Below are 20,813 nucleotides of genomic sequence, written 5' to 3' on the forward strand. Positions count from 1 at the left end.
TGCATCTGTCTGTCTATATGTCCGTCCCTCCAGTGAACACTCCAAGTACCACCATCTGCATCTTTTCATCATATATTGATTATATACAAGTACCGCCATCTAGCGGACATTCTAAGAACTGAACAAGAAGTAACTACCTACTACATACATCGAGGATGCACGACCCACGACTTAAGGAGCTTCGACATTCCAAGAACTAAACGATAGGTGGCTACCTACTACATACCTCTACCTACCACATACCTACCACATAACTGCTCTCTCGGGTATGTACGTGCCACCGGCTGTTACAAATGATAACGGAAGATAAACGGATGATGCCATAAGGTGCTTCGCCCCTAAAAACACATGCTTAGAAGTTTGCTGGATCTGGGCGAGTTCAATTTTTTAAAGATCTGCCCTGGAAAACACAGCGGTGAAAGCTCAATGTTGAGTGACTTTCCACAAATATGTGCACACACATATCTTTCTTTTGGTGTCACCGTCTGTCAGAATTAAGTGCCACTGTGAACAGAGGCATAAACCTGACATCAAAAGCTTATCTACAACATGGACTTCACAGCACGTATAAATTTTGCTCGGTCCAAACCTTACACTTTGGTATAATTAATGTGCAACTGTGTTGGTCACAAAAACTACTACAAGCTAAATCTTTTATTTAGAAACTACACTCTCATGCTAAGTGGAAGTGCGGTTTTTCAAAAGTCATGTTTCTCATCAATTACTACAGTCTGGGTCTACAATAGTTTTGAAAATTATTCTGAACTGACAGTCGAGCAGTGTCCTCTGCAGTCTTAAGACCTCTAGAATAAACCCTGCGAATTTCCTTGCTGTTGTAACACACCAAGTGGTCCAAATCTAGAGTTCACTTGTGGTTCTAAAAGTGTCATGTTCATGCAAGACCAATGCCCAACCGAATACATTTAAGCCTACTGGCTATACATTTAAAAGAAAGTAATGAAGGGCCACTTTCACAGAGATAGCCAAAAATCTTCATAGCACAATGTCTCCCTTTTCCCCTGCTATTCTGGTTATTAACAGTGTGTGACAGTACAAAAAGAACTGAAACATGTTCAGTGAAGTTGCTTTTATAACTTTAAACAGAGACAAAGCATAAAAATGACTCTTAGAGTTTTTACATGGAAGTTCCAGGTTACCATGATGTTCTACGAATGGCAATACAACAATTAAGTGATAACCTTCAATGATAACCATCAAACAACTGTCAGTCTCAAGCTCAAGATGAACTACTACTTTTGCTTTTTCCTATAGGCTTGCTTGTATACAAGCAAGCGCACTCCTAGAATGAAAGAACTTGCTATATTTGCACACTTTTATTCTAACCATAGTGCACCAAAGCGGCCATAAGAGTAACATGCAAACAGCAAAAATGACGCCGAAGCCAATTAATGTTCTTGCCACCCGTACCTTGGCCACACCAGAAGCGACCACTCCGACACCAACTTCGGACACCAGTTTGACAGAGATGCGAGCGCTGGGGTTTGAGCACTTGAGGTCATAGATCAGCTGGAGAGAGACAAAATGATATACTTTCAAAGAAAGTGGTATTCACAAATTGAAGCTAGATGTGCATACCTTCACTTGTAAATACACTTGTAAAATTGATTCTATTATTTGAGAAATTAATTCAATGAACTCTACAATAAATTACATGCCCCTGAGGTTATGAGAGAGCCAGCTGAGCTACCGAACAATTTTGATTGGCTGGGTTTCTCAAAAATACGGCTCAATTCAGGTATGTAAGCATACTTGTATTAGGTCTCTATTAAAATGCAGCCATGCCAAACGGCCGTCGAATCCTTTACCTAGTAAGCCACAATCACAAATGTGACGACTTTTTTTTTTATTGAACAATACTCAAAACAGAAAAACCTATAACGCTACAACTAAAACTTAAGTGTTGATGCTCAAAATGCTAGAAATATATTTAAACTAAATATTTAAAAAACAGAATTAAGCACTTGGATGTCAGCAAACATGCCAGCCTTACCTCAGCCAGATCCTCAATGGAGTAGATGTCGTGGTGAGGTGGAGGACTGATCAGTCCCACACCAGGAATAGAGTGACGAGTCTTGGCAATGTCCACGCTCACCTGAAGGGCAAAAATAATGGTAACATATACTCTAGCAAAAGCATTAACACTGGATTGTACTCAGTGCCAATACACCAATTCTGTTGTTTGGTGCATTTTCAGAAGGCGAGTGTAGGTTTTCTTCACACAAGATCATATCACGTAGTCTTTTGCATTGTTGTAGCATTATTCTTTCAATTGATGTCAATATGGTATTGTAAAACTATGTAAAGTCAACTTCTGTGAATTTGACTTTAGCATTAGTGACAGAACTGACCAAATTATCAAGCAATCTGAGTATGGATAAAGGGATACAAAAAAGCTGGCCTGATACCACTAGTATACTTCATGCAGCAGTGTTTTATCATCATCATCATCAGCCTGACTACGTTCACTGCAGGACAAAGGCCTCTCCCATGTTTCGCCAGTTAACCCGGTCCTGTGCTTACTGCTGCCAATTTATACCCGCAAACTTCTTAATCTCATCTGCCCACCTAACCTTCTGTCTTCCCCTAACCCGCTTGCCTTCTCTGGGAATCCAGTCAGTTACCCTTAATGACCAGCGGTTATCCTGTCTACGCGCTACATGTTCGGCCTATGTCCATTTCCTCTTCTTGATTTCAGCTATGATATCCTTAACCCTTGTTTGTTCCCTAATCCACTCTGCTCTCTTCTTGTCTCTTAAGGTTACACTTACCATTTTTCTTTTCATTGCTCACTGCGTCGTCCTCAACTTAAGCTGAACCCTCTTTGTAAGTCTTCAGGTTTCTGCTCCGTAGCTAAGTACCGGCAAGATACAGCTGTTATATACCTTCCTCTTGAGAGATAGTTGTTGTGTTTTGGGTTGTCAGTTTCGGTTTCGGAATGACATGCGAGGATGCCAGGGGGCGCCGCTCTGGCATCCAGGATTTCAAGGCGACTGTAAAATAAAAGCAGTGTGCATTGGGTAACCCTGGAGCACGGTTGTTGTTCTTCTCTTCGGCGCTTCGCGCCAACCCGCGTGTTCGGGCTGGTCGGCGTCCCCGCCGGTCGCGTACGTCTCCGTCGGCCGTCTTCTTCTTCTGCTTCGTAGGGACCAGCCAGCCCCCAATACAGCAATGGCGACGAGGACGTGTACGAACCCATTTCGTTCTCCGTGTTCGTCTTTTTCTTGCTTTTAATGGACCAACCCTAGACGCTCTTTGTTCTCAGCAAGGGGGCTGCTGCGTGCTGCATCGCTTAATTTCTTCTTCATTCAGCTACGCCGCCTCTGCCTTCGTCTTCAAACAGTGTACTGGCGTCATTTTCTTCTCGTCTGCACCTCTCCATTCTTCTTGCTTGAAATGGCTTCTCCTATTCCACCTCCCCTATTTCTTCATTCGCCCGAAGACCCGCCACTTCCGTGGGCAGACTGGAAATTGGTGTTTCAGGCCTACGCAGACGCGGGCAGGGAGGACGCCGGCAAGCCCGAGCGTCGCAAGGCCCTGCTGCTCAATGCAATGAGCCCTGCCGGGTTGAAGCTCTTCTATACTTTGGACGCCACCAACGCGTCGACGACGCCAGCATCGGGCGATGCCTTCAAGAATGCTGTTGCTCTTTTTGATGAGCATTTTAAAGATGCCTCGTGCGATTATCTCGCACGCGTAAAATTCCAAGAAAGGCGACAATTGTCTGGCGAGCCAGTCGCCGAGTTCATTACTTCTCTTCGAACGCTCGCCGCGTCGTGCGGCTTCGGTGCGCTCGAGGACGATATGATCCGCCATGAGCTTTTTACCGGGGTAGCCTTGCAAAACGTCCGCTGCCGCATGCTTCAAAAGGGCTCCTCAATTTCATTATCCGAAGCCCTCTCAATTGCGCGAGAGGACGAGCTTATTCGCTCCCAGTTGGAGCAATTCGCTCCGCATTCAGTGCAGCAACTTTCTGCTGCGGGGGGCCAAGGCGGCGGCTCTTTGTTTCACGGGATGCATCAACATGGCGGCCCTTCGTCTCGGCGTGGCGGCCAACATGGACGCCTGCCTGCACAGTCTTTCCATGGCGGCTAACATGGCGGCCTCTCTGCGTCGTGTGGGCGAAGAAGCCGGCAATATGGCTACCCCATTCTGCCAAATTCTGGTTTTCAGGAACAGCACTGAGCTCCTAACTCGGGTTCGCAATTTTCTTCTCCAAGCGCAACCGCGCATTGCTTTCGTTGCGGATCGGCTCGGCATTTAGCCAATTTTGCGCAGTGTCCCGCGTGAAACCGCACTCGTCTTGCGTGCGGAAAAATCGAACATTTTCAGTCCGTATGCAATTCCCGTCCAGCAAATCTTGCTGAACCAGTTTCTTCGTCCGCTCCTTCAAGCACTGCACAGACCAATACGGTCACTGTTTTAAATGTGGATGGCCTCTACACTACGTCCGAGCCCAGCATCGTAGCTTCAGTGGGCCATGTTCCCTTGTATTTCTCGTGGACACTGGTGCCTCAGTCTCTTTAATCAGTGCCGCTGACTTTCATAGTCATTTTTCCAACGCGTGAAGGCTTTTGCCTTCACGCGTCGTTCTACAAACATATTCCAAGGAAACGATTGATATATTAGGTCATTTTACAGCTCAGGTCTCCTATCGCAGTCGCACTGCTTCCATTACTTTTTATGTAACTGTCAATGGCAGCTCGCTTTTGGGACGTGATGCCATCAGGCCTTTGTCCATCAACATCGTCGGTGCCTCTATGACGTGTGCTCAAGTCGACGTCCAAGATGATCTTCCGGCCAACGCGCCTTCTGAATTCCACCACCTGTTCACCCGTGAACTGGGTTGTGTGCGCGGTTTTGTGCATAAAGTGATGCGTCGACCAGGTGTGTGCCCTGTGCGTGCCAAGCTGCGCTGCATTCCTCTTCTCCGTGAGCAAGTCTCTGCGGAACTGTCTCGCCTTCAAGCCAGCGGAATCATCGAGCCTGTCTCTGCTTCCGACTGGGTTTCTCGACTGGTCGTCGTCAAGAAAAAAGATGGATCCCTCCGACTATGCGTCGACTTACGAGAACCAAACAAGGCGATCGTCGTAGATGGGTTTCCACTTCCTCACATCGAAGAACTGCTTCATCAGCTTTCCGGAGCAGTATGTTTCTCCAAGCTGGACCTCGCGTCCGCTTATCATCAAGTTGAACTTTCTGAGTGCAGTAGAGACTTAACCACATTTGTATCGCACAAAGGCTTGTTTCGGTTTCGCCGCGTGTGTTTTGGGCTTGCATCTGCCCCAGCAGTGTTTCAGAAAATGATTTAAATTATTCTTAAGGGTTGTAATGGCGCCCTTTGTTACTTGGATGACATTTTGGTGTGGGGACGTACTCGCGAAGAGCACGATGCTAACTTGCATACTGTTCTCAACCACATCAGTGAATGTGGTATGAAACTTAATAACAAGTGCATTTTTTCTATGAATGAGTTACAATTTCTAGGACATAATGTCAGTTCCTGCGGCTTGACACCTATTGAATCTAAAGTTCAGGCCATTGTCAATGCCCCACGGCCTACTGACGCCAAAACCTTGCAATCTTTTTTAGGTCTTGTTGGTTATTATGCCAAGTTTGTTCCTCACTATGCTGATGTTATTGAACCACTGCGTACTCTACTTCGTCAAGCACAGCCTTTTAACTGGTCAGCTGAAGCTGAGCAGAGCTTCATTCGAGTTAAGTCAATACTGGCCTCAAAGCCAGCTGTTAGTATTTTAAATGAGAAGCTTCCCATCGTCATCACGACGGATGCGTCCGATGTTGGACTGGGAGCAGTGTTTCAACAACTCAGAGGTGATCAGCTGATCACTATCGCTTTTGCATCTTGTACATTGACCCCTGCTGAACGAAGATATTCAGTAAGAGAGCGTGAAGCTCTCGCGTGTCTTTTTGCCTGTGAGAAATGGCATGTTTACTTGTGGGGCCGGCACTTCACATTACGTGCAGATCACCAAGCACTAGTTGCTCTTCTTTCTGCAGGATCCGAAGGCCGCCGCCCCATTCGCATTTCCCGTTGGTGTGCCAAACTGATGTTTTATAATTTCAGTGTTCAATATTGTAAAGGTTCTGATAACGTGGTTTCTGATGCACTGTCGCGCCTTCCTCTTCAGATACCGGTTATTGAAGAGCGGGATGAGGAAGTTGTTTCATTAGTTACTTCCTGCATTACTAAAGCTGAGCTTCAGGCAGCTACAGCTGAAGATTCCACTTTGTCTCAAGTTCTCAAATATTTACGTGGCCTTCCAAATGTGCTCTTGCTTCTGAATTCGTGCCTTACTTCGCAGTCCGACAGGAACTGTCTTGTGTCGAGGACTTGCTTTTCCGCGATGAACGCGTGATTCCCCCAGCTACTTTCTGTAACAAGCTAGTACAGCTTGCCCATGAGGCCCATCCAGGCATTGCCCGCACCAAACAGAACCTCCGAGACAGGTACTGGTGGCCAGCCTTAGACAAGCAGGTCAAGCATGCAGTTTACAACTGCCATATATGTCAGGCAGCTGACAAGTCTTCCAAACCTGCATTTTCTCCGTTGCAGCCAGTCCAGTGGCCTGATCGGCCTTGGCAGAAACTCGGCATGGACATCATCGGTCCTTTGCATAATGTTCCGCAAAATGCCCGGTTCATTGTTTCTCTCATCGACTACCATTCCAAATGGCCAGAGCTTTGTTTCACACATACGGTTACTTCTGAGGTCATCATTGAGTTTCTGTCTTCAATCTTCAGCCGGGAAGGTTTTCCTGATGCCATAGTTACGGACAATGGTCCACAGTTTCAGTCCCAACATTTCGAGGCTTTTCTTTCACAACGAGAAATTCAGCACTTGAGGTCATCAGTTTTCTATCCCCAATCAAATGGGCAAATCGAGCGCTTTAATCACGTTCTGAAGGAACATATTCAGATCGCCCAATTAGAGCACCGTCCCCTCAAGCAGGTCTTGACTGAGTGTTTAGCTTCGTACAGTTTCACACCACAAGGCACCACTGGAGTTTCTCCTGCTCAACTTCTCCACGGTAGGCAACCGCGAGTTGCTCTTGACATAGTCTCTTTGCCTCGTAACATAGCGGTGTCTTCTCCTGATCAAATCCGTACCAGGGTTTTTTCTCATCAACAAGCAATGAAAAAGTATGTTGACACCTGTCGAGGTGCAAAGCAGTCCAAAGTTCGCACTGGCAATCTAGTCAAGGTTCGTTTGCCAGGCAAGCGCCCCAAGTATCGGGGTCCTTACAAAGTTTTGGGCCAGAATAGCCCCACTTCTTTTCGCTTAAGTGATGGTAACATCTGGAATGCTTCGCGCCTTGTTATTTTTCATACGAATTCGCCTTCAACACCTAAAAGTCTTCCCCATCACGTTCCGTCCACGCCTTTCAACTATGCATCAGACTGTTACATGTGGCCTCCATGTACAGGCATTTCTTCTTCAAGGGGGGATGAGTTACCAGTCGGTGTCGCTGGTTCAAGTACACCAAGTCATACGGTTCCCTTCGAACCTTCAAATACGGCTGAGACCGTTGAACCGGACTCTGGTCCGCAAAATTCTCCGGAAGCTCATGCTGCGAGCTCTGATGAGACCACGAATTTTAACGCTCGTTCATAGCCTTCACAATCTTCTACTGCTCTTGATGTGTCACATCAGAGCACGAGTGACCAAGGGGCAGAGACACCTGATTCTACACCCAAAAGGGCCCGCCCTAAGCGGAAGCAGCAGAATCCGCATCGGTTCGAAGACTATGTGATGTAGAACTCTTGTTAATTACTGTTCGTGAACATTATTGTTCTGTGCAAAGGTCCAATGCATCAAAATCAATATTGTACTGAGTTGTGTACATTTTTTTTTTTTTTTCAGTGCATTTTCAGGACTCGCGTGTGAGTTCAGTGTGCCGTACTCTGAATTTTCATGTGTTCTAATGTACATACCTTGTATAATACGTTGGTGTCAATCATGTATAGATATAAACAGTGTATAGGTGAACTTCTTTCGAAGAGGGGATGAATGTTGTGTTTTGGGTTGTCAGTTTCGGTTTCGGAATGACATGTGAGGATGCCAGGGGGCGCCGCTCTGGCATCCAGGATTTCAAGGCGACTGTAAAATAAAAACAGTGTGCGTTGGGTAACCGTGGAGCGCGGTTGTTGTTCTTCTCTTCGGCGCTTCGCGCCAACCCGCGTGTTAGGGCTGGTCGGCGTCCCCGCCGGTCGCGTACGTCTCCGTCGGCCGTCTTCTTCTTCTGCTTCGTCGGGACCAGCCAGCCCCCAATACAGCAATAGTGGCAATCTACCTGTCATAATTTGAGAGTGCTTGCCAAGTGTGCTCCACCCAATTCTTATTCTTCTAGTTACTTCAATCTCGTGGTTTGGCTCTGTGGTTATTACCTGCCCTAAATAGACAGTCTTTTACAACTTGAAGTGCACTATTACCTATCTCGAAGCGCTGCTCTTCTCCGAGGTTGTTGTACATTAGTTTCGTTTTCTGAAGATTAATTTTAAGACCCACCTTTCTGCTCTCCTTGTCTAACTCCGTAATCATGCAGCAATGTTTACCCAGTTTTAATATGTGCTTCTCAATCTAATCCACAGACACTTCTTGTGGGTTCAACATCCATCCTAAACTAGTAGGCACCAAATTCTGTAACAAGGCTAACATAGCACACTTCTGACTTGGGAAATCAGCAAAATATTTTGAAAAAAATATAATGCCTTCACAAACTACCCTCTAAGAAACATACGTTTGTTCATACTTTTCTTTTAAATTTATTGGTATTAAGCATTGACGTTTCTAGTCCATAATAATTATTATTGCGTAATATGAGGTGCACAGTAAAATATAAATTTTAGCGACTAACTACAGAGGGCACTAGTACAATTTTATCATTTCGGTGACATCAGGGTGGAAACAAGGTACCGCTCTAGCAAGCAATTCAGCTGATGCTACCTAACCAGACAGTATACAGCTAAACATTGGTGCTGGAAAGAGAGTTATTGACTCCAAGTAAAAATAAACTGTTTTATGGAGCAACGTAACCTTGTATCCAGGCAGTTCACCGCCTTCTCCTGGCTTGGCTCCTTGAGCCATTTTGATTTGCAGCTCATCGCTGTTGGCCAGATAGGCCGATGTCACGCCAAATCTCCCTGAAGCAACCTGAGAGAAACATAAGTGCAACACACATCATCACACACTGCATGGCTTTGCATCTGGCTTCTTGCATATGTCCACTGTTCAACAAACACAATCATTACACTAGTAAACAACTGATTACAGCTACCATTTTGACACTTGTCATGTGTGCCATATAGAAGCACATCAAATTTTTGTTTTGTTTTGCTGACAAAAAAAAAGTGAATTAAGAGAGTGTCTCACACTTGCTGTCATGGCTCCGAGCAATGCTGGCTAACGATTCCCACATTTACATGCACAGGAACACCCAACAAAGCGAATGGGAGGATGCCCATCACCACCATAGCTCATTCGATAGAGCATCAAACAGAATATTCAAAAGTTATAGGCCTGGCCCTTAATGGTGGCGAATTGTCTTTCCGTTCACTTCAATTTTGTTACATTCACTGTGGGTAAAATTTCGAGCGAGTGCTTCCCTTCTCAGCAAGCCAAAATTATCTTCAAAGGGGAGAAGAGGGTAAGGAGGGGGCTTTACTGGCATGTAAATTTCAGATCTTGGTTTTCCACCCGAAAAAATTTTACAGTTATACGTTAATTGCTACACTACAAATATTGTCCCCTCAACTTTCCTCGGTTTCACTGTCTTTTGGTTTCAGTGCGTTCATTTTTATTAGAGTGTGACTGCATATTCACATTATGATGCTCACTGAATACAGCGAACCCTCATTTCAGGGTACCGAAGGAAATAGATCACTTGAAAAGTTCACTAAGCTGAATATTCACTAGAATACGGAACAGCATTGGGCACAGCAGATGTCAAGTAAAACGGGTAAAATGCTACATATCTTGAAAAAAAAAAAAAAAAACTAGGTAATTTTCATTTGAACTGGCGCTAATAACCGATTGGCTTCCGCAGCTGGTGTTTCGCCGGCCGTTTTGGCAAGGCCAAAAGCGCTTTGACCCGAGAATCGCCCGCCGCCTAAAAACCGTTTCTTTTTTTAGTTTGTTTCATAGATGGTAGCACAGTAGTTTGTGTTTACCTTTTTTTCTTGGTATATTATCCGCTGAATTGACATAGTTGTCTATGTTTCATAGCTCTTTGTAAGTGTTTTTTTTTTTTTTTGTCCTGAGAGGCAAAAGTGCACTATCGTGGCTTTTTTGAAACATCGCGTCGCATATGAAACTTGGAAGAAACGTGGCGTCCTGGCCTCAGCAATGCGACTACAAGCTGCCAAATGGGCTTATTTTTATCACCACATTTTGGTAAACAGAGTCAAGCCAAATTCATTTGCACTTCTCTTAGTCAATGTAAGGCACAAGGAAACAAGATTGAGACCTGATGGGAGTGTGAAAAATGTGAAGTTGCTCTTCGCATGCCCATCTGCTTTAAACTTTTTCAGACACGAAAGTCATACTGAAGCAACTGATGTGCATTCAACCGTTGTTAAGGGAATAAAACAAAGTTTCTTATTCTATGACATTTGTTGTGAATTTTATTGCAGTTTAGTGCACCAACCAATAATGCCGGCCGGTGCAAAAATTTTCCGGCTGTATAACAAGCAGGAATAACTGCAGAGAGCACGAAAGCCGATGGATTAAAGCATAAGAAGACACAAAGCTGTCCAGAAAGTCTACGTTTCTGCGCACTGCCTCTGGCACAGGTTGTTGCTGTGACATAAAGTTTTGCAACTGTTTAATATATCCTACAGCCTCAGCCAGGATACACGATTTGAACCTGCCTGCAGCAGTGCTAAATAATGCGAAAATTTGTTGAAGAGAAATGAGCACAGCTCTGAGGGTCAAGCTCACACAACTGAAACCTGGACCATGTCCCTCTAAAGAGAACCATGAGTAGATGTGAAGGAGAAGTTGATAACACTTACACTGGCAGCAACGTTGATGCTGGCACTCATAAAGCGAAAGCCAAGTGAAGACACCCCTGACTCAATTCCGAACGCGCGATCTAGTGCTTACACATACTGGGTGGCTAGTGAACGGTTGTGCAGCATGAGCAGTCGGTTTTTTACTGACAGACAGTGCCTGCATCAGCCTTGCGAGGCGAGAAAGGGGAGCGACACTTTTGTGAATGTCTCCCTGGGCCCACAAGAGATGCGAGCATGCGTGTCTCGGCATGAAATGCAAGCATGTGGCACGTGATGCAAGACGTGGGCATGTGCACTAGGAGGAGGAGGAGGAATAAATGAGGAAGGACAGGGAGGTTAGCCAGTTCTCAGATGTGCACTAGGGGTGTGCAGTAAGGGTGTGTGCAGACGTGCGCAGTAGGAGAGACAGCGTTACACAAGCTAGTTGAAAAGCTGCTGCAAATCTAAAATATCCACTATTGAAAAGTTCATTCAACTGAAAAATTTTTGCGCAGGGTTCTCTAGAACTTTGGCAGGAAAACTGCCAGGGTTCTCTAGAAGCTCGTTATCCTGAAATATTTGTTAAACATTCATACAAGTGAGAGTTGACTGTATGTATGAAACAAATATCCAAGCACACACCTGCTTGATGGCAGAGCGCTTGTTGTTGTCTGGGTGCTGAAGAGCCCAGCGATCGGCATTCTCGCCACCCTCACCAGTGTTGGACTTGCCGCCCACACGGTTCATGGCAATGGCCAGCGTGGTGTGCGCCTCGATGGAGATGCTGCCAAAGCTCATAGCGCCCGTCACAAAGCGCTTGACAATTTCTTTCGCAGGCTCTACCTGGAATGCACAGATAAAACTGCCTTTAATTACCTCACACAACATAACCTAAATACAAATTAAAAAAAGAAGCTAGCACTTCAGACACACAAACCGAATGGGAACTATAAATGAACTAATGTGCTCCCTGATAAAAAGGCCTCTACGTTTAATATGTGCTTCCTGGAACAAGGAGTGAAAGAAATTTATGTCTTTATGTCTTTGATGCAAATTTAAGAAAACTGAACCAGCAAATTTTCGATTCTCACAATATAGAGAGGTCATCCGAGATGTGGGGAGTTTACAGATAATCTTTAGACAGGGTCATTTTAAATTACAAATTGTCTATACGTGAAACTCTAGCCAATCCCGTTCAAATTCAATATAAGTCAGTGTCGATGTACATAACTCCAAGCCTGAAGGGACCAGGAGAATGTGTTTCCTTTAAGAGGAGTTTCGTTTATTGAGAGATAAACAGGGATATAATATTCAAGTACGAAACCAAACATATTACGAGCATTTGTTCTATTTAAGCAGCGAATTTCATTTGAGAGAGTTTCGTTTATTAGGAGTCTACTGTAAAATGCAAAGCAGTAAACTGGACAAATTGGTGCAGATTGATTGACATAAACAGCATGGAGAGACAAAGATGGCACAAAAGCGTGACATGAGCACATGCTGTGTTTTTCGGCCATCTCTGTTCCTCCACACTTTTCTTTAGCACTGCATCTTCCCACAATAGAAGTATTCAGCTACGCATATCTTTGCGAGCACTTCCCCAGTTTTATCCTTAATAAACTGCAAGTCTTTGTTCAGCCCTTTCGGGACAATGTCAATTAAGTAAGCCCCAAAAGCAAGTATGCGCTGCAAAGAACACAACAATTGAAAGCATTTCCTGCTTTGACCTACAAGAGTGAAGTTTCAAGTCTGTGCAGTTTTTGTGAACCAAAGGTAACATGATTCATTCAAAGGCATCAAAGGCATTCTTGTGCCTAGTAGTTCAAAGACCACTGTTTAAAATGTGATTGTTAGGGAAACTAGATAGTGAAACTGCTGCTTTAGTGACGGCCAATAACAACTGATACTCGTCCAAGTGTAAAATACTAGTGCTGAGTGAATATTAAACCTTTCAAACATATTTTGAATAGTTTGAGCTATTCAATTTGATTCGAACTAAAATTTCAACTATTCAAACTATTCGAGCTTCCCGATGACAAATACAGTTACGTGCTGTATCATTGTCATTGTCATATAAACGTACAGTTTATATGACAATGACCCCTTCAAAATTTTGATATGCTTCACCCCAATGTATTGTTACATTGCGGAGAAGCTGCCTTTTACTCCCTGCTAGGCAGCTATCGCGTTAACTAGAGCAAACGCCCATTCCTACATGGAAATGCATTGTGCTGTTACATTGTGGTATCACCGCAAAGCTGCCTTTAGGGTTCAACTACGACCATAAATGAATTGACGCATAAAAGCACCGGTTCGAACCTACGCCGCATAGATGGTGGCCTTCATTTATGCCGTGTCGAACCAAAAAGTCCAAAAAAAAATCGAATGCATATTTTTAGCATTCGAAATTTCAGATGGTTTTATACATTGACATATACAGGGTAGATTAGCAACTCTGAATTCGAAGGGAGCACGCCCATGTCTACCAAATCAGTTGGGCTTCACGGAAGTTGAAGACGGGGGAGGTGGCGGAAATACAGCTTTTTTCTTTCCTGTGTGAAGGGCTGTGGACACCACTGTGATTGCACCGAATCTTGTGAATAAATACAATTCGGTCTCTGCATTGCCACAACTTTGCTAAAAACTAGGGAACACCATGCCTACAGCACTTTAACAACCTAGCCAAAATAAAAACTTTCCTGCTCCTATTTCATAAGATTGTGCTTAGAGATTGGAACCTTTTTACTGTGAAAGCTGTGATGAGATCACAACAGGGGTCATTTTTGGTGCTGTAGCTGTCCGCCACCACCACCGGCGTCCGTAACTACTACCACATGAAATAAGGAAACAGAAACTAAGTAAAAACATTTAGGACACAATAAAATTCGAACTTGGGTCCCATGTTTGCCAGCTCAGTATTCTATCACTATGCCACGCCGGCACTTGAAACTCCTTTGCAAATTGACTCTAGGCAGGCTTCACGTGCGTCGGGAAAGAAATTGCATTAATATTTATAATAAAGCGTTTTAGAACGACAAAGGAACAACCAGGTGCCACACAGTGCAAATTCAGTTACAAGTGGGTCATGGAATGCTCCAACCTATCACAAATGCCTCAGTCATAATCCTTCAATGTCATCAGCCACAGCATAAAAAAATGATCAAAATACTTGCAAGTGTGCAGCGGGTAACAGAATAGAATCGTGGATGCCTCCCTATACACAAAAATTACGATTTGTGGCACAGTGGGTAAATTTCAAGTATGCTTGTTGCAGTTACCTAAAGAACGTGTTTAAAAAGGCTCTAAAAAGGCTGCTCTTCCAGCTTTCACTGTAACTGTGCTCCGTGTTCTGTGCAGGCCTGGTAAGTTTTTCTGTAGTTTACACTTCGAAGTACTTACTCAAAAAAATTAGTGTTAGATTGTGCTCGTTCGTGTGTCTTTTTGCTTCATCCTCATTTGTACCATGCAAAGTACTGCCATGCAATAAACAAATATTCAAAAGCTGATAGAAAAATATTTGATTTGATTTGTACTCGAACTTTAATACTTGAACTTGTTATGCACAGGGAATTTTGATATTTGCACAGCTCTATAAATTACACAGAAAATTCTGGCCAAAAAATTTCGTGAGAAAGGCGTACATTATCGGCAGACTGACTATGCATATGCTCAACAAAGGAAAAGCAATTCAATTGAACACTTACTTGTGAGATGTCCAGCGGCGTACTGGCGTAGTTGAACTCAAACTGCCCACGAAGAGTGCACTGCCGAATGCTCTTCATTGCATTCTCAATGTAGCGGTCCCATGCGTCCTTGTTGTTGGACCTGTTGATGCAACATGAACAGGAGTCCAGGTTATAAAATGCTCATTTTTTTTTCTTTTCTTGAACAAATCTTTTGAGAACTGCTTGTAGGCTGCAGCACTGTTTTAGTCCTTCTGTGGGCTAAAATACACAGTTAGACATAATTGCTAATAGCATATTTACTCTAATGTAACCCGAGTTTTCCAGACCTATGTTACCAGATGTCGACCCTCGCGTACGATCAAATAGCGAAATTCACAAACTATAGTTGTCTAAAAAGTGCAGGGATAGACAAAATTATTTTATTTATTATTTTTTGTTTTTCTCTAGATGCTATGGTAAGTCACCCCTCAAACTACAATATTGGCAGCGTTCCAATTGAGTATATGTGATAAAATCAGTAGACTACTTATTAACAGACTTTTATACTGCATGTTTTTCTTATTAAGATTATGACATGCTCATCGTATAGATTTGAAGCTGCATGGTAAATCAATTAACGGAAATCTTGTAGCTGTCACCACATTTATAACACATATTTCTCCCTAAACAGCAATGCTGGTGTGTAAATACAGATGATTCAAATGCATTTTGAAGGTACAGGTGAACACAGCAACAAGGTTGAGACCTGCACAATGTGAAAGATGGGAAAGAAATGCTGGTACCGGCTGGTTATTTCACTTGCAACACTCGCCAATATTTTCTGCAATACACAAAAATATGCAATGAACACCACTGCCATGGTTTCGAGAGACAAAAGCGCTTTGCCATAGGTGGAAAGACACGGAGTTGTAAAGGAATATGTGCACCTAGGACAGGTGCAACCGTGGAGCTGAACGATGACACAGAAATAACTAGAAGAATGGGATGGAGCAGATTCAGCAAGCATTCTCAAATCATGAATAACAGATTGCCTCTATCCCTCAAAAAGAACGTATCTAATTGCTGCATCCTACCGGCACTTGCGGAGCATAAATCTGGAAGCTTGCAAAGAGGGTTTAACTTAAATTGAGAGCGACACAGCGAGTGATAGAAAGGAATTACAATAGGTGTAACCTTAATTGATTTGTGGGGTTTAACGTCCCAAAACCACCATTTGATTATGAGAGACGCCGTAGTGGAGGGCTCCGGAAATTTTGACCACCTGGGGTTCTTTAACGTGCACCCAAATCTGAGTACACGGGCCTACAACATTTCCGCCTCCATCGGAAATGCAGCCGCCGCAGCCGGGAATCGAACCCGCGACCTGCGGGTCAGCAGCCGAGTACCTTAGCCACTAGACCACCGCGGCGGGGCTAGGTGTAACCTTAAGAGACAAGAAGAGAGCAGAGTGGATCAGGGAACAAACCAGTGTTAAGGATATCATGGTTGAAATCAAGAAAAAAAAGAAATAGATGAGGGCCGTGCACGCAGCACGTAGGCAGGTTAACCACTGGTCATTGAAGGTGACCGCCTGGATTCCCAGAGAAGGCAAACACATGAAGCGGAAGCAGAAAATTAGGTGGGTAGATGAGATTGAAAAGTTTTGCAGGTATAACGTGGCAGCGGAAAGCACAGGACTGGGCTCATTAGTGGAACATGGAAGAGGCCTTTGTCATGCAGTGGGCAATGACAAATGCAGTTCACCGTAGCCAGCCTTTGGATAAATTGTGGGCTTGTGTGAATAGTGAAAATTAGGTTCGAAGCAAACTTGAATCGAATAATGATTTTGGTCAAAGAAAGAAAGAAAGAAAGAAAGAAAGAAAGAAAGAAAGAAAGAAAGAAAGAAAGACAGACAGACAATGTGGGGTTTAATGTCCCAAAACTTTCGTCAAATAATTTCGAATCAAATTCTAATATTATATATCACATATAATAAAGAAAAATTAGCAAATTTGTCGTATCCCAACTAACCTGCACAATATATTTATTTTTCTTTATTTCAGACAAGGCCTGTGCCAATGTCATTCTCTTAGGCTCAAAGGAAGCGGACGCAGAACTTTAAATAGTAGCAAGATTAGATTTTCAGTAGAATGCAAGTGATGACCTGTAAAATATCTAAAGTTTCAAAATTTACAATACTTGGAGCTTACAAGCTGGTATAACAAGCTTTTAAGCTTGAAATATGATGAATAGATGTGAGGGCCATTCATTCCTTCAACTTTGAAGTGGGGCTTCGCAACCATGTAAATTTCTTTGAATAGGTGTTTTCACAGCTTAGCACCCCGTTACTACAGTGAAACCATCTTTACAAAAACAAGTGACATGTAGATTTGTAGTGACCTAGATAGGTACTTTCAAGGCTTAGCAATCCTTTGTTGCAGTGTAGCAACCTTTATAAAAAAAGGGGGGGGATACATGATAACTAACATACACATATTTGTTCATTTCAAATACTTGAAAAGTTTAAACAATTTCAATTCAAATCAAAGTGAATTCGAATATTCATTCAAATACTCACACAAACCAAATCAATTGCATCGAATCTGTGTCCTGATTTTAGGCTATTTCCATCAGTAAGTATGTTAGTTAAGTTCAATAACTACATTTTAGTCAAATTAACATAGTCAGTCATATCGATAAATGAGCTAGTCGCAAGTGGATACTCACATGGCAGCTTCCTGCAATGAGGATATGCTGACTGGGTCATTCACGTGGCTCTCACCACCATTGCGCCAATGGTAGAAGCCGGAATTACGAAGCACCAGGTTGTCAAACTCGCGGCCCGTGTAGGCCAGATCGTGACGCTGGACCAACTCTCTGGCCAGCACCTGGAACAGCGCCCAGGGGAAACAGCGTGAAATGAGCGCATTTCAAATGACAACACACTGAGCATTCCCTATGTAAAACAAACAGAAAAAAGAAAATGGAGTGGCCAGAAAGTAATTGTCACAATTAAGCAAATGGACCAAAAGTCATAATTAGTAACAGGGACCAGTTGTTTAAGAATTCAAGGCAGTTGATGCCAGTTAATGTCAGTTGAAACCATTTAAATTGCCACCTACAAGTTTTCACCTAGGAACAGACGTTGAAAACAAGAACTTAAGGAGATCATCAACCTTATTATATATTTGTCAATCTTTATTTAGAACTAACCTTTAACCCTTTCAGGTTTTACACCTTGCATGTAGGGCATCACCGAACAGGCACCAAAGAATGAACGCCATATATGTACAGGAAAGCTAGTATGTTTAAAACACATGCCTTTCTCAATCATTTCTTTTGCTTGGCATGTGTTTTCACACTTAGAGAATATGGTAATTTTTCTCATGCATCGATGTCTCTCCATTTTTTTTTATTTCCAAAGCAGCACACTGGCTTCCGCTTGTGCATCTAAAAGCACGTGCACATCTTGTTCCAGTTTCTTTCTTGGAGTAGTCATGGTTTCTTGCTCCCACCATGCTGTCTGGTTGGCCGCTTGTTTCTTTCTTATTTTTTGTTCCCTGAAGCTCGATTACATCTCCTTCCGTGTGGTGCTAAATTACAGGAATGATGCTGCTGTGCTTGCACTTCCTGTTTTGCGGACATTTAAAAACAACTCTGTGTTGTCGGCAATAGGCCGATACATAACTATAGCTTTTTCACTCCTTTTGCTTTGCAGACGGGCACACAACCACACAGTTTTCGTCTGTGCCCTCCCTAACGCAGTTGACTTGCGCTACGGAACTGCGCGCTGGTTGCTTTACAGCTGTCGGCTGGCAATTCTTCCGATGCAGACTATTCCACAAGTGCCGAATCAGAATCTGATTAGTTGGGTGTCAGTTCGTCAGATGAGAATTTGCTTACGAGTTCAGACTCGTATGATGATTAAGCTATACCTTGAAAGCATGCACGATAAGACAATCTAAACTGGTTCAAAGGTGGGTGTTAGTGTTTGTGCAAAAACCACTTTTTTTTTTTACTAGAAAAGTGCTCTGATGTATGCCTGTGAGCAAAGTTTAATACAGCATGTAAATTTTATTCGTAGAAAAATATTTTTTTTAGTATTTCGCTTGAGGTTATTTCCAAATTAGCCCTGTGTATACAACAGCAAAAATGATTTTTTGTCATATTATGGTCATGCAAAAAATTTCTAGAGAATTCGTTTTCAAGTAGAATTGCCTGAAAAACTTAATCCAGCAATAAAATAATACACATTTTTGTAGAGCATTTTACATACAAGAAAAATTCCGAAGATCCCATATACACTGGGAATCGCTGTTACGAGAAGCAAGTGGATGGAAGGTGACTCTGTTGTAATCACTTTTATTGAGCAAAACGTAACAAAGTGCCGCTTAAGATATGTACAAACACATGCACTGACAGGATTCCCAGAGAAAGCAAACATACAAAGGGGAGACAGAAAGTTAGGCGGGCCGATAAGATCAAAAAATTTGTAGGTGTAATGTGGCAACGAAAAACACAAGACCGGATTGATTGGCATATCACAGGAGATGCCTTTGCGCTGTAGTGGCCGTAATCAGGCTGATGATGAGGATGATGATGCACAGACATACGTTAAACTGTTTATTTTTTATATAACCAGTTGCTTACAGTTACTTAATGATACCAACAGCAACATGAATCTGTAAGCAAATATGAAGCACTTGTGCTAGAAAGAATGGTAGCCCTGAACACTGCTACATAATTTAACTTCAGGTGATGGTGCCTAACTACAATTGACGTTAACCCAACAAGACGGATCTATCATAGGAGTACATAAGTAATGTTTATAAAATTGGATAGCCAGCACTGCAGCCACAAGTGATGTTTAACGGACATTAGGATCTATTAAAAATGTAGTCATGACATGGCGTGACTCTGTAGAAACAATACTTGACTGCCATGCAGAATGCTGGTGTTTGATTCCTGCTGGGGCCCTGACATTTATTCTTTGCATTCGTCGGGTCAATGCTGCGAATGTCGGCTAAATTTAATGGGTGAGCATTAAATAAAAGCTATGTCTGTTCTCGCCGTTCTTGAATAGATATAAACTGTCCATCACCTGTGGCGCATACAAGCACACCTGTATGCAAGTATGTGCCACACGTCTGGCGTAAAGGGTTTGGTGACATAAGGAACCGGATTGTGACATTATAACTAGCCAGACAGGCGGACGGACGGATGGACGGACGAATGGACAGACAGACGCTCCAGTGCCTACAGTATGCAAAGGAATGCTTTGCATTTATTGCGATTCTCAAAGGATTAAGGTGTTAGCCAGTATTGTGACCAGTACTCATGGCAATGGTGGTTGTATGTAGAAAGAATAATGCAGTGTTTACGGTAGACACTGCACAGACTAATTTACAATGCAGCAACCCACAGTACAGACCTCAAATGTGGCGCCGCCTATGCGGGAGGCAGTGTTGCGGAAGCAGACGTCAATCACTTCCTGGGCGAGACCCACGGCCTCAAAAATCTGAGCCCCTTTGTAGCTGTGCAATGTTGAGATGCCCATCTTGGCCATCACCTGCACAGAGACATGGGACAGCAGCTATTATAGCGTGGAAAAAATAAGACTAATGTAAGCAATGAAAACTCTTACAATCAGCAGCACGAAGCAATCAAATGAGTGCTAAACGTAACTACATTAGCCAAAATTTCTAAGGCAATCATATTTTCAATCATCATGTTTGCAATGTAAAAAATTGTATTGTAGTAGAAAGAACAGCTGTCCGAGACTAGTAGTAGGCATGTAGAAACTGAGTTGCGCCAATATTTTTCTAACAGTCTATTACCCATCACTAGTATTCATGATACCGACCGACTGAGTGGTACGACGTGACTTTTCTAATTATACATGAAAGCTGCACTGCATTTCAATAATATTCCTTCCACAGATTTGTCTTTAAGCCTCCACAGTATTACATGATGTACTCCTAATAATAACAAGATATTATATACAGAAGCAATAAACATTTTCATTGAAATTCTGAAATTAACCTTAACATTTATGTCTCATTGTAAAGAAAAAAAATGCTTGGAATCCACATCAATTTTTTTGTTCGTAAAAAAGGC

General features: G+C 43.1%; 1 protein-coding gene across 2 annotated transcripts in view; it reads right to left on the reverse strand.

The window, feature by feature from the left end:
- Positions 1-20,813, reverse strand: part of LOC119174150 (uncharacterized) — a 278,504-nt gene that overhangs the window by 86,443 nt on the left and 171,248 nt on the right. For both annotated transcript variants that reach the window (XM_075896136.1, XM_037424972.2), the window contains exons 18-24: positions 20,128-20,265; positions 17,424-17,584; positions 14,736-14,856; positions 11,674-11,874; positions 9,077-9,193; positions 2,012-2,113; positions 1,429-1,527 (exon numbers count right to left, since the gene is read on the reverse strand). In XM_075896136.1, the coding sequence (XP_075752251.1) occupies positions 1,429-1,527; positions 2,012-2,113; positions 9,077-9,193; positions 11,674-11,874; positions 14,736-14,856; positions 17,424-17,584; positions 20,128-20,265 (939 nt within the window). The remainder of the gene's footprint in view (positions 1-1,428; positions 1,528-2,011; positions 2,114-9,076; positions 9,194-11,673; positions 11,875-14,735; positions 14,857-17,423; positions 17,585-20,127; positions 20,266-20,813) is intronic.

Source organism: Rhipicephalus microplus, chromosome 5, assembly GCF_043290135.1.
Source record: "Rhipicephalus microplus isolate Deutch F79 chromosome 5, USDA_Rmic, whole genome shotgun sequence".
Taxonomy (NCBI): Eukaryota; Metazoa; Arthropoda; class Arachnida; order Ixodida; family Ixodidae; genus Rhipicephalus; species Rhipicephalus microplus.